The sequence below is a fragment of the Alternaria viburni genome (assembly GCF_023758015.1).
Source record: "Alternaria viburni strain BMP 2772 chromosome Unknown scaffold_8, whole genome shotgun sequence".
Lineage (NCBI taxonomy): Eukaryota > Fungi > Ascomycota > Dothideomycetes > Pleosporales > Pleosporaceae > Alternaria > Alternaria viburni.
Window position 1 is genome coordinate 718647 of NW_026055777.1, and position 14138 is coordinate 732784.

At 50.7% G+C, this 14138-nt stretch overlaps 5 protein-coding genes across 5 annotated transcripts; 2 read left to right on the top strand and 3 right to left on the bottom strand.

Annotated features, from left to right (window-relative positions):
* Positions 1 to 191: 191 nt before the first annotated feature.
* On the top strand, positions 192 to 3520 carry J4E79_004685 (uncharacterized protein; the record flags this gene model as incomplete). Its single annotated transcript, XM_049353568.1, has 4 exons — positions 192 to 382; positions 2242 to 2449; positions 2506 to 3023; positions 3076 to 3520. The coding sequence occupies 4 exons, from the start codon at positions 192 to 194 to the stop codon at positions 3518 to 3520; spliced, it is 1362 nt and encodes a 453-aa protein (XP_049212016.1).
* Positions 3521 to 4135: 615 nt separating this feature from the next.
* Positions 4136 to 4766, bottom strand: J4E79_004686 (uncharacterized protein; the record flags this gene model as incomplete). Its single annotated transcript, XM_049353569.1, has 2 exons — positions 4136 to 4483; positions 4536 to 4766. The coding sequence occupies 2 exons, from the start codon at positions 4764 to 4766 to the stop codon at positions 4136 to 4138; spliced, it is 579 nt and encodes a 192-aa protein (XP_049212017.1).
* Positions 4767 to 5873: 1107 nt separating this feature from the next.
* Positions 5874 to 6590, top strand: J4E79_004687 (uncharacterized protein; the record flags this gene model as incomplete). The annotated part of the gene is made up of 2 exons (XM_049353570.1): positions 5874 to 6384; positions 6472 to 6590. The coding sequence occupies 2 exons, from the start codon at positions 5874 to 5876 to the stop codon at positions 6588 to 6590; spliced, it is 630 nt and encodes a 209-aa protein (XP_049212018.1).
* Positions 6591 to 7069: 479 nt separating this feature from the next.
* Positions 7070 to 7996, bottom strand: J4E79_004688 (uncharacterized protein; the record flags this gene model as incomplete). Its single annotated transcript, XM_049353571.1, has 1 exon — positions 7070 to 7996. One exon carries the CDS (start codon positions 7994 to 7996, stop codon positions 7070 to 7072), a length of 927 nt encoding a protein of 308 aa, XP_049212019.1.
* Positions 7997 to 9751: 1755 nt separating this feature from the next.
* Positions 9752 to 11164, bottom strand: J4E79_004689 (uncharacterized protein; the record flags this gene model as incomplete). The annotated part of the gene is made up of 4 exons (XM_049353572.1): positions 9752 to 10488; positions 10550 to 10647; positions 10709 to 10864; positions 10917 to 11164. 4 exons carry the CDS (start codon positions 11162 to 11164, stop codon positions 9752 to 9754), a joined length of 1239 nt encoding a protein of 412 aa, XP_049212020.1.
* Positions 11165 to 14138: the final 2974 nt, after the last annotated feature.

Below are 14138 nucleotides of genomic sequence, written 5' to 3' on the forward strand. Positions count from 1 at the left end.
TTCACCACTTGCCATCAGTAAAATATTCCATATCCTCTCATATCTAGGTTCATGTTCCTGGAGGTTTAATTACTACAAACCACCTCAGGATGAGACCCGGGAACCTGCTGGATTTTACTCGAGCATTCTCTTTGTTTGACGCGCAATCATACCCAAACAAACATAGACATACGACCCACAGTAACGGCTACATGTGTTTCAAAGTTCTTGATTTCCACGACCGATTCTCACGGGAATTGCCAACAACCATCCGCACGCTGCCCGTCATGTCGCAGGATCAGGAGCTTGTACGATATCAGCGTCTACTCACACTCAACGATATCGGCGGGAAAGCCAATGAGTTGGGTATCGAGGCTACACAAGAAGTGCTGAAAAATGTGCCGTTGGTGTGGTGGGACGTCAAACAGCACATGGACAACGAGAGTGCCGGCTTACGACAGTATGCTGTTCTTTGGTCTTCAGGAGTGAAATGCGCAAAGAGACAAAAGAACAACAGTTGAGAGTAGCGAGCACTGTGATCTCTTCGCCCGACGACGTGTTGGTACAAACAGTTGTTTTCGTTGCTTGAAAATGCCCCAAATGATGCATATGTTGAGAATACCGTGAGGAGAGTCTGTATGAGCGCGTCCGAGCGCTCGATAAGCTTTGGCAAGCCATGGGTGCGTTCGCGAAGTGGAAGTTCTTCCGTGGAGTTAGTGCATATGCGTTTCCACACCCCACTACGCCCCTGCAAGTGCTATCGCTATACACATTATATCTCGGGTAGTCGCCTGACGGAACTCTCGCATTGCCACTTGTGTAGTCATGTTCGCGTTGCTTTTGATTCAAGGCTACCAGAAGGCGTGCAAGGCAAGACTAGCGTCTCCAACGGTTGAGGAGTTCCTTTTTCTGGCGTGTGGGTTCTCGAACATCAGATAATCATGCCTTAAGATTCTAATGGCATTGCCGTGTGCCGGGTCGAGTATGCGAGCGAATGCGTGAGAGCAGAGAAATGATCAACCACCGGGATTAGACCATTCCATTTCACAGTCAGGCATTCTGTCAATGTCCTGTGCCGCACTCAGCCGTTGTTCCACCAGCCCGTGTCGTATCGGCAAATGAACGATTGTGTTCCTATGTCGGCGAGTATGCAATGTTTCAGGAGCAAGAGTGACGATTGTTGATAGGTGGCAGGGTCTGGGTTTCTCCTTGACATGGCTCCGAACACCAAAAAGGTCACTGATAGTAAGATAGAGGGGCATTCGGGTCTCTATGCGGCGCAGGGTCGAACGGGTTGGGGCGCATTGATCCTCGTCGGATGTTGCGGATCCCACCTTCCTGATTGTGATGCTCGCATTGCGACGTCCCATCACCTCCATGTACAGTTAGCTGAGGGTATAGAGCTGCAGATGCCAGGGGATAAGTCCACCTGGAGTGTTAAGCTCCCGCGCTAAGCAGCGTGGGCCCTCGAACAAGAGTTCTCCCATTGCATGGCGTTGCTTGACGTCAATGCATCGGGGACTGCTCCAAGACGTTTCCTTCGCGCACTTTCAGTTCTATGGTACTGGGTTGGACTCCAATATGGCGGTTCGCGGCCGGCGTGATTGTTGATGCCCGTTAGCGTTCGCGGTCAGAGTCGCTTGCGTGCGCGTGCTCTCGCCAGCTAGCCAAAGACACGACTAGCCGAGGCTGATGCGTCTTAGCGCCAGGGTCTGACGGAAGCTTCTACCCCTGAACGATCCAGGCGAACAACTCCTATCCACTCTTTCCTGACACCTTCAGATCCTTTTGATCGTATTCCAGGCCATGCACTTATCGTGTCCGGCTCTAGCGGCTCTCTGATAGGGCCTTGATCGAACTGTCAGCTCGTACTTGCCCAGTCTGTCATGGTGTGGGGATAGCCCAGGGGTTCGCATGGACACCCTCCGCTACTAATGGTTAGCTGTGCTCAGTCGACGCTTGTCAGAATGGACGCTCGTATCAAATGGGGCACTATCTGAAGGCGGCTTTTCTCTCGAGTCTTGTCCATTTCTTGGGATTCTTGTCTCTCTCCAACTTCGCCTCTCGACCTCACAACTTACCCTCAGTCATTCGTTAATACAGTCGCGCGTTGTTCACTCGTTATGCAATCATGATGCCAAAGGCGTACCGTCTATCTTTTTCGCACCTCGTCTTTTACATTTCGACCTTTGTGATCGCAACCCAGTTATGGTCCATATGGGGGCAATCGAAACACAACTATATTCCTTTTTCACACCATAGGAATCTTCAGCGAGACTGGGACTTCAACGCCGACCTGCATGCCAATGTGCACACACTCAGCCATGACCAATGCGATTCCGCCTTTCCAAAGCTGTATCACAGCTTAGATCAGTCGGTTAACCTAAGGCAAGGCAGAAAGGTGCATATTCAGGATATCGAAATCGATCAGGGAAGATGCATGCTACGGGTTATGGTATACGAGGGCGAGGTACGTCTATACGCGTCTGGTCAATTTCCGGGCTACAACTAACCTGCCACTCCTAGCTGTTTGTCGTCGATGCCGGAAAGCCAGAGGAATGCTACGTCACGAACGGAAACGAGAGAGAACGCATTCTAGGAACCCTAGCACAAATCGACCGCGCCGTCTCCACCACCTCAACATCCGACCCCTCGATCCCAAACGTCGAATTCTCCCTCTCGCTCGATGATCTGCCGCGGCGATCCAGGAAACAGGGAACATTCTTTGGGTACACCCGGAAGGAGGGTCCGGAGTACAAGGACATTTGGATGATGCCAAACTACGCGTACTGGGCGTGGAACTATACCCATGCTCCAAGCTGGAACAGCATCAGGAAAGAAATTGAGCAGAAGGAGACCGAATTGCCATGGGCGAAGAAGGACCCTAGGATCGTATGGCGGGGCAAGGTCAAGATGGCTAAGCTGAGGAAGGAGCTGGTCCGAGTCAGCGAAGGCAAGGAATGGAGCGACATCAAGCCTGTGGTCATCAACAACGCCAGCGACCCGCATACCAAGGACGTTATGAATCTGAGGCAATTCTGCGGGTAAGAGACAAAGCTACGACATGGGTATGAAACCGTACTGACCGTCTTCTAGATACAAGTTCACCGTCCAAACCGAAGGTACCTCGTACTCCGGCCGCCTTAAGTACCTCCAGCTTTGCCGCTCAGCCCTCGTTACACACCCTCTCGAATGGCAAGAGTTCCACACTCACCTAATGAGGCTTGCTGGTCCCGACGTGAACTACATTGAAGCGTCCGAGAACTTTGGAAACCTCGAATCGGCTATGGAGTACTACCGTGCGCATGACAACGAAGCTGAGGAGATTGCAAAGAACAGTTACGAGACCTTCACCAGAAGGTATCTGACACCAGCGGCAGTGACTTGCTACTGGAGACGGCTGTTTTGGTCATGGGCGAGTGTACAGGGATATGAGCCACAGTTGTACGTACCTGACAAGGACGGCAATCTGGTCATGCGAGGTACACCATGGACTGCCTTTGCGGCCAATTGGCCCAAGGATCCTGCAGCTATTCCGTGAGCGGGAATAAGAAGTGTTAGGATAGGCGTTGCATGAGCATTTGGAGTACTTGGTTTTATGCTTACGATACCCGCGTTCAAGCGTTCCAATAGACACGCATTATTATCTACGTTTACAGTAGTCACTTGAGGCGGAGCTTTGTCCTTTTCAGTCGTGTTTTAGATGGCTTCGACCGCCTTTGTCCTGCATCATAGGATTCAAGCGAGTAATATAGGTCCATTAACCCGCACTCACATGCACATTTACCCTTGTACTAAACGTTGACGCTTGACGCCCAGCTGCGACTATAACAAGGATTTGTCTTGACTGCAAATCCTACTTGACGGACTAGACTGAACCTGAATGATCTCTGGTGCACAGCTGATCGGACAGCATGTTTGACCTATACCCTGATCTTTACCACTATATCTTGCAGTTTGGCGCACGCTCGTTTGCGGCTCACGCTAGTGTGCCTAATTATGTATAAACACACGCACGCTGTAAGTTGATAAGATCCTAGAGCAGAGATTTTGATTGAGCGGGTAAGTATATAGAGAGAGGTGAGGTCGTTCTACATGAGGGTAATAGTACAAAGGACCAAAAGACAGTCGACAGCGCTGAGCTTTGCAAAATACATTAAGGAACGTCCGCAAACCACTTGTGCGCCAAAGCCTCAGAAGCTGTGATGCGTCGTTTCGGGTCCATACTCATCATCTTCGTCAAAAGATCCTTCAGATCTTCGTCGAGATCGCTCCACAGGCAGAGTGGACGTCGCGGATAGTCTTCGCTGAAATTCGCCATCACGAAGTTCAGGTAGCCAATCCAGGGGCTATCTTCCAAGTAGGTGATCAACCCTTCCATATCTTCTAGGTCGCTGAAATATGAGACCTGACGTCGAACGACGATGGCCTCGATTGGATTGTCTTCTGTAGCCTTTTTTGGATCTACAGCGAGAACTGCTTCCTTTGTCACGGCGTATATGCACTGCGAAATTGAGTTACCCATTGAAGCACGATGCAAGTGGTAGGCCACTTACAACCAGACCGAAGGAGAACATGTCTGTCGGCTTTTGTATCGCTGCCGCTGCGTGCGCCTCTGGACTGCGCCACATCCAGTTTCCCCACTGCCTGCCACTGATGTAATGGTTATCCGGGAGGCGAACCATATCTTCCATGTCAGCAATCTGCACTTCTTTGACTTCTAGCTCCCCTCCTTGATCGTTCCAATCCAGCAATATATTGTTTGGCTTTATATCGGTGTGCACCATCCCTTTGGCGTGTAGCGCTACGAGCCCACGCAGAGCGTCTCGAAGGACGAGTTTTGTTGTGGAAAGCGGAACGTCTTTCTGAACGAAAGACAGTAAGTGGTCACGTCGGTATGGATGTATGAAAGTGCAATGTTCTGAGTCGGTGTCTTCGGCAACACGTACGTGAGGCGTACCGCGAAGAGTGTCAAACATGGTCTTGCAATGCTTGTAAGTTTTCTCAGGGACTGTCTTCAGTACGTACTTCCGATCCTCAGAGCTGTAAAAGACGTCAGACGAGTATCATGTTGTTTGTTTGGGATAGTGTCAACTAACGTGGCAAGATACACACGTCCATGGTTGCCCGGCCGATCTTGAAGTAGTCGTTCGACAACGTAACGGCGACCCGACTGCCCAATTACTCGCGTCAGGGCAGCGGCTCTTGCGATGGGAGCATTGGACATTCGTGTTGATAGTCAACAGAGTTGAACAGACCCAATGATTTGGGCTCTACCTAGGTAGATGGCGACTTGTAGCAATGGAAGGCGCGTTCAATTGGGTAGCAACGAATGTGAGAGCGGACAAATCGTGATTCGAGACTGAACTGCACTAGTAGCGCTTGTATTGCAAAGATCTCACGTGCGTGTCAGGTCGTTGCCTGAAGATGACGCGCCCAGCGCCCACAGTCGTTACCCCAGACCCCTCATCTCGAAATCTCGCTAAACTCTGGGAGGCACAGTCGGGTTGCAGGAGAGAAGAGGCAGAGCAGCGGAAGACGTGGCAATGGGAGCAGACAGCGTATAGCAATCGCCTGCTGAAGTGCGAACGTAGTGCTAGACACAAACGATCGATGAACGTGTAGTGGCGTCTCTTCTCATCAACTTGATAGAGTGATTTGGCGCGTGCACACGTGCGCACGTGATTGCGCGCCTGACGTGCTGCGCCTCCTCTCCGATCTTTGCGACGGACATGCATCGACTCCACGACTACACGCCATCTCTAATGACGGTGAATAGGTACGCGCATGCTGCCAAACTTCAGGACCGCATGTCCCTCTCTTCACTAGACACTGTCCAGTTGCAAAGACCCGCATCGCGTTTCCCGCTGCTCCGCAACCCCACACTAGCTACTATGCCGCCCAAGGCAACACCGCCCGAATTCCCCGTACAGGCGTTTCCTACGTGTACAGATTTCGAAACCTTTCTCGAGCGCGAACATGCCACGGCTCCCGGCCTCTACGTGAAGCTCGCCAAAAAGAATTCTGGCACACCCTCAATAACGGCAGCGGAAGCCGTCGAAGTAGCGCTATGTTATGGCTGGATAGATGGTCGCGCCAACGCCTGCGATGAGACCTGGTGGACGGTACGCTACACACCACGGAGAGCGAACAGTATGTGGTCTCAGAAGAACGTCGGGACGGTGGCACGTCTTATTGAGACCGGCCGAATGCGTCCTGCTGGCCTGGCTGCCGTTGATGCTGCGAAAGCAGACGGGCGATGGGATCGTGCGTACGCAGGGTCTGCTACGATCGTAGTGCCTGAAGACCTCAAGATTGCGCTTGCTCAGGTACCTGCTGCGGAAGCTCAATGGGAAAGCATGAACAAGGGCGATCGATACACAGCGCTGCTCAAGGTAGAGACAGGTACAAAGGCCGGAAGACCCAAAAGAATAGAGAGCATAGTTCAAGCGATGGCAACAGGGAGACGCTCAAGTAGTAGTACTACTGCAGACAGGACAGCTCGGAAGGTTGCCAAGAGAGCTGAAAAGAACAGCGCGAACGCCGAACCCCACGTGCAAAAAGCAGCGCCTTCATCCCTACGATCAGGACTGTGCCGACGCAGGGACTGAGGTCTCCTCCCAGCTATGCTCATTGTTTACAGCAATCGACGAGTATGCGCCCACAGCATGTCGACGCAAAAGAGACGGTCTTTTTGGCAAAAACATACAACAGCGGGGATTCGCTAGTGGTCACCCACCTAACTACTAATCCGCCGGTACAATGCTTGTATATGGCTGAGCGGACGGGAAGCCTAATTCTCATTGTCCTATGGTCGTATGTGAAGGAATGAGCGACGCGGACCTAATATATCTTTGGTTTATATCGGGTGAAAGCTATGTAAACGCCCAGAGCCTTTCCGCTGGAGGTCCGGCCCTGTCACCTTACAGTCCCTGCTTCTCGCAGATCCGGCGAATCTCATTCCATGTCTGTGACTGCAGCTTCTTCCCTTGGTACCCAATGACCAGCTCACCTGGACTGCTGGGGTTCAGTGTTTCCTATGGTATGCAACACTTGTTCAGAGGACTTACTCATCCAAAATGTCATCAGATCAGAATTGGTTGTGACCGATCTTTCCCAGAAGCGTGGCACTGACCAACTCGCGCGCTCCTTGTTCAGCTGTGCGTCCCACAAACATTTGCATCAATTTTGTTGGCATCGCGAGATACCATGGGAAATCTCTCCCCAGATCTGTGGTGCAATAGCCCGGGCATGCAACATTGATGAAGACGTCGATATTTCCTTGGGCGTCCTTGGAGAAGTCGTCGACGAGGCCTTGTCGTATGTACTGCGTGACCAGCTTGATCAATTCATACGTCTTCGCGGCGTTGAAAGCAGTGGGGTCATTCAGCTTGTCGATCAATGTCTGACCACTCTTGACTTCAGCGTCTGCAGGCGTGACATACTTGCTAGCGAAGCTGCCAGTTATGGTGAGCTGGCCTGGAGTACCCTTGGACGCGTTACTTTTGAGGCTGGGAAGCAGTAGCATGGCGAGATACGCCGTCGATAGGATATTGACTTGTAGGGCTGCCTCGTAGCCTGTCTTCTCGTTCTCGACATAACTCGGAGGTGCGACCCCCGCGTTCAAGACGACGATATTAATCTCGTCGTATCTGCTGGTGACATCGTTGGCGAAGGTTTTGACAGATGTCCAGTTACTCATGTCGAGCTCGAGGATATCAATGACTTCGGCTTTACAGCCCGTCTCTGCGATGATAGAGCGCTTGGCTTCTTCCCCCTTTGAGAGATTGCGTACTGCGAGGATGACTTTGGAGGCACCGTTGGCAGCGAACTTGGTGGCGGCAGGCAAGCCGATCCCAGTATTTGATCCAGTGATGATCACTGTCTTTCCCACAAAGGACGATTTTGGGTCTTTAGGCGGGTTTTGCTTAGCCCATCGCATCGCTGCTATCTGCCCTTTCACAGAAGCAGGTGGGCCGGGACCGATAAGTGATTGGACATTGACATCGGTCGCCATGTTAGGTTTTATTTACAGATGAGATAGAAAGAAGGAAATGTAGATTTGGAGGAAAGAGGTAAGAAGATCACAAAGGCCCTTAGTCGACTTAGGGGCAGATTTCATTTTGTACAACACGCAGCAGTCACAACTATGGGGTTCAGGGGCGTCGCGACTCATCCGCTTCCCGTCCTGCGGAACTCCGCAGTACTGAGGCGGACGAACTTCACAGATGTATCGCCAAATCATTAACTGATGCTTTCGGTCTTGTCTTACTTTTGTATCAGCTTTTGCATAATGTAAAGACGTTTGCAAAAAGCCGATAATTTAGATGCGAATATGTACTGAGTTCAAGATCACTTGGTATCGCTCTTTGAGTCTCGTGTTGCAGGTGCAGGATTTTGTATATCACTGAATACCTAAACAACTTAGGCTGCCGTTGACTGCGGAATAGCGCTTTGGTGCTTCTGTTGACTGAGACCTAACAATTGTAGTGTAAACTACCTACGAGGAGTATTGGCCTGACTATAATTACCCCACGGTTGGCTTCCCACCTCCTGATGCAGGGACGTATCTCCGCAGCTGCACTAGGTTGTTGACCCCTTGCATCCTTTTGAGCACGTATCGCACAGACGATGAGCAGGTTGATTATTTGGACTGGTGGTTTTCGGGGCGTGTTCTCTTAGGTCTTCGCTATCTCTTGAGCGTTGCGGATTATACTTATCCTGATATCTCGTGGCCTGAAGTTAGCCGCACACTATTTCCATCTCTTCCAGTATGGGTAATCTTAGAGAATTGCGACAGTTCGACTGTGCCATCTATTGGTACTTGCGCCAAATGAGTTCAACAACAGCCCGAGAGTGCCCTAGATCAAGCTCGTATCTACAAGAATAGCTGGGATAAATTGGCGATCGGGGGACAATACTATCGCATATTGCAGCGATGCCGTTCGAGTGTCTGCATGCTCGAGTCTTCCTCTCCCAGATGCTGATTCCCAATCAACTTTGGTCAAAATCTATGATAGACGACAGGACAGCACTTCTTGGGTGAAGATTTAGCACTCGTGTAGAAATTGGATATGACACACTAAACTCCAGAATAAATAGGTGCGATTGCGTTCAAACGTGGTCGATATCATGGGTTTGCTTGTTGGGAGACTGAGGTGACAGTAATCGGTCAATCTTGTAGTGCCGGACATAGTGAACTTGGGCAATTATCTCCGGCTGCCCAAGCGCCGCCACAAGTCGTCACTACCATTCCATCACAACCGCATCACAACGACCCAAACAATGACACTAGCCCGCACTTACTTGTCGCTCTTGGCTCGTCGTTACAAAACCACTGTCCATAGCTGTGTCAAGGGAAACACCCGCTCAGGGCGTCAATCTGCGCGCCGTCGGGCGACGCGACGGTCAACTACGCAACCTTGCTGGGGAAGGCAGAGTTCGTGGATCGGTGCCGCACCGCCTCTCACGGTCATTGCCTGCATCGATGCTACTGGGTATCGCCTCCAACAACCATCGCTATCGCGGTGTCACATGCTAAAATCACATGGAAGGCCGAACAGCTTGTACCACAGCTGATCAGAAGAGCTTGATCGGAACCAGGTACCACCTAATGTCTAGCATCGCAACTCTAGGTCCGACTTCGGCTCTTCCGACAATGTGTCAACGACGATCAGTATCGAAACTCGGCGCACGTATCACGAACGGAACAGTGCAATACCAATCCAAAGGATAAATTGTTCCAAAAACGACGAAGCCAAAACACTACAGGCTAAATGTAGATGTAGCAGAATGGTCCGCCCATGGTGCTCGACGCATCTTCTATGGTGATGGGCCCAGGATATGCTGCCCCCATGCTCAGGGTGTCGTTGAGTGTTGCATTGGGCGAGGTCGGGGTTCCGATGAAGGTAGGTCCATATAAGGCAGTTGTACGCTCACTCGGCTTCAGGTTCTGCCAAGTCCAGTAAAGCCTGTCAATTGACGAGTGGTGGAAGAAGAAGTAGGGATCTCCAGGAGATGCCGTGAAATCACCCGCCGGATCGCCGCCAATGATAAAGTGACCGGCCGTGTGCACGCCCATGAAACCGTTCGCGAAGCTGTTCCCCATTGGCCCACCTTGCAAAACTTCCCAAAACGTTTGGTAGTCGTCACTCTGGAGCAGAGAAACCACGTCGTCGTCCTTCAGCCATCCCTCTCCGGTGAAGCCGTTGATATCGCGCATAAGACAACGGGGGTTGTATCCTAGGCCAGACGGATCGGGATTCGGTCGGACACATTTGGATGCAGGAACCAACGGTCCGAGATTGACAGTGAAGTTCGTGAACGGTCCTGAGGTCACGCAGCCACCACCTTGGCCATGCGGAATCTTGATGACTGGTTGATCGTTCGACGGGATTCCAGTCCATGTCTGATTGCTGCATCCTTTTGCGCCCTGTCCCGAAATCGACGTTGCAGAGCCGTCGAGCAGAGGCGACTTTGTAGGATCTTTGTGCCATCTGGAGTAGCTGTCTAGATATCGGTGTACGAAATCAGCGTATGCATCACATGCAGTTCTTACAGAGACACCTACAGTAAGGTTGCGTGCCCTTGTAGCCGCATTCATTCCGCAAAGTCTGCTCATACGCCCAGGTAAAGTATCGGTGCCATGTGAGGAAGTTACCCGTAACGCTAGACATTGGTGGACAAAATCAGTACGTATCTCACATTCATGTTCCAAAGGGAGACCTACTGGATGTTGAAGGTCTGCTGCATGTGGGTGGCCACGAAATCGTCATAGCGATTTCTACAACCGGGGCACATCTCCTTTGGTGTCTTTGACGGCAGCTCAGCTAGACACTGAACCGCCCCGATGTATGCCTTCTTCTCAGCCTTGGAGAAGGTAGACCTTCAAGAGGATTAGCATGGTTATCGAGAAGCATTACGTTCCGGAGACTTACCATTCCTGCCGCACTTGGACGTTGCTGGGGTTGCACTTTTCGTACTGTGCGGGCTTTTGAGTGGCTTGATAGAGCTGCTGGTTGATTGCAGCGCCACCAGCCATGAGGTCCTGCTTGATACTACCCAAGCCAGCGAGGATGTCGTCAACATGGTCGAAGGGTCTCTTTTTGAACTGCGCTCGGTCGTGGGGAAGCGCATTCCCCACGGCCAAAGGCAGAAGTAGGGCGACTTGAAGAACACCCCGCATGGTGTGTGGCTTGGGAAGGAGAGGCTATGTCAAGCTCAATCTGTGGGAGCAAGCGATGTTGAAGTATGACAAGACTGGAGGAGTTGACGCCGATCTTCTGAAATGAGGCTCAACTACGGTAAAAGACGTATGAAGGACAACGGGCCTACTAGCTATGCCAAGTGCACGTCTTGGACCACTTCTTATAGGTATTCACACGACATGCAAGGACCCGTAAAAATCTCGAAGGCGAGGAGCTCGGGCACCGAGGTCCTGCATGTCAAGGATACATGTGAGTGTGCGAGGTGGCCTACTACTTTGCGTAGTAGATATTCGCATTCCAGAAGAATCCGAACAGGCGGGCATGTCCAACTGGGGAAGGTCTCTCATACTCTTCAAACTCCGTGTATAGACGGCGTCACAGCCACTGCCAACTACCTGGTACTAGGAGCGGCTGATTTGATCGGCAACAGATCCGATCGGCACGCACTATGGATGTTGTGTGTCTCGCTACTATTCGCGCATTTCCGTAGTACAGAAGGCCTGACGCCAAGGTCCGTCACATACGTCAAGTGCTCTCATGCGCTGCCAATTAAAGTTCCGCGGGCCTTCACCTAGCCTCCATACCTTCTTCAACATCTTAAAACATTGAATAGTCGCGGCGTTATGTCTCCGAATACTTCGTACGACAGACCGAGAGCCGTGGAAATATCGCGTCTTCCCAGCCTGTTGTGCGCTAGGTGGCTAAAACTAGCAGGGGCGGCGCGCGCCCATCACAAACTCAGCTGTGGCGCCTCGGAAGCATGTAAAATGCACAGGCAAGATTACAACGGCTGTATTACGCGATGAGCAGAGTCGTGCATAGCTTCCGCGTGTTGAGGGAAATACAAGATGATCGACACACAACAGCGCATGGGCAGGCTGTCCCGAGGTGGTTTCGCGACTGGCACGAGACGATTCGATCGCAATTCAAAAAATGGAACAACCATGAATTGAGGCGTTCAAGACCAGAGTGAGAACTTGCCGGCTGTTGTGGTCGAAATTGGCTTTTACGCGAATTCCACCATCCAAAGATCGGATTTAGGCGTCCCAAACTTCGCACGTTACCCTCGCGTGGCTAAACCTCCATCCTCAATTGTTCTCGCCCCCAGACGCCACCAATATCTGGTATCTAGAATCTGACAGATGCGCGTGCAAGATGACTTCTGTGCGGAACTAACTACTGCTTGCCTAGAGGATGAGACTGAAACCATTCAACCTAGACTTGAACCGAGGCTTTTTGCCTGAGTTGGAAGATACTCTGGACAGCATGCTCATTTATCTAGGACAAAGACAATAATTAGTTCAAAGAGTGTGGTACTGTATCTAGCAGCAGCAACTGTCTGACTTCATCGTTCGTCCTCAAGATTCCCTACAACTCTTATTATCCACGATCGAGACAAACGTTACATTCATTGCAGCCTATCTATGCCTGCGGAAATCTGTAGCCGCTAGCTTTTTCGAAACTGCCAGCTCTCTGATATGAAGCTACTGGTAAGATTCACGAAACCTGACTACAGGGCTATTATGCTCTCAAGTCTCGCATTATATCTGGCACGCGGGGCGCAGTATGACAGACTCATATACAGTGAGAGATCGTAATGCGACCAAGAATAGCACGCGCATGGATAGAGGGCCCGGGAGGGAACATCGTGAAGGTGTTTTCGCATAGAGGGCGCACATGAGAAGGGTAGATTGTACAGCTGCGAATAAGGACAGCATCTTACCTGCACCTCACACAAGAAAAGACTAAATAGGTCTAGAGCCTACGTCGACGTTACGATACCTACAATGCATGTTTCTATGTTGATGTAGGCTGTAGACCTGTTCAGTGTCTTCTCAGGTTGGGGTGCCTGCGTATAGATGCATTGTGAAGATCACGCACATTAAAGTTTTCTGATTCAGATCTTACATGGTAGAATTTGTTTTTCCATCAGCTCCCGGCCTGTTATTATAGACAAAGCATCAAGCATACAGTCTAACTGTTTAACAAGTGTCCAAAGCCTTAACCGCTCTTTTGGACAACATTAGCCCGGATCAGGACTATACCGCAGTGTGAATCAAATGCGCACTTTATTTCCTGAAGGATGCAGCTTCTTGGGGTTAGACCCAGGTTACATATGAGCTCTACATGATGTATATATACAGTTGATAACTTTGACATTTCCCGGATCAAGGACGGTATCACGAGCTTGTCGCAGTGGTTTCTTAAACTGACAGCGAGTTCAAGCCTAAGTTGCCTGCTCTTGTGGACGAGGTCTTCGCACTGCCTGACGGGGTATCGTTCAAATAAAGAGATGGAGACTTGCTGAACATTCGTAAGTACCCCGGAGTACTCACGAAAAGTCATAACAAGGCGTGAAGATGCGCCACTTGATCATTGAGAAGAATAACAGTAATGTCGCCTCTTTCCAACTATTGTGCTAGCTGAAGTGTGAGCAACACCACGAGATATCCGGTGTGCCCCTCTCTTAACACAGTCCAGGTTGCCCCTCCACGACCACCCCGCTGTGCCCCTCGCGCCTTTCGCCCCTCATTGTTTTGCCCCTCTGATAGTGCCACAATCTACGCTTTGTTGGAATTGCCGTTTCTGGTAGCATCAATCCGCACTGAAGTGTCTTGGGTCCACGGGTATGTCGCGAACTCTCAAAAGACAACGCGTGGGCATCGCGCGGCAGCAATGTACGTAAACGCAATGCGAAACAGCAAACACAGATTTTGTATGCGAATAAGATGTTGATTTGTGTAAGTAGCTCTGAGATGCGCTGCAAATTAAAATGCTAAGAGCAGACGTGTTTAATGTGGATGTGTAAGCGACCTTGAAATTCAGGAATGCGATGCAGCAGACATGCAAAGAATATAACATCATTATCCTATGTAGTGTATTAATAAGAAAGAATGCGTCCTTAACTCAGAGTAGGGCCTGGTCTTGGTTTGGGCTGGTTATTGTTGCTGT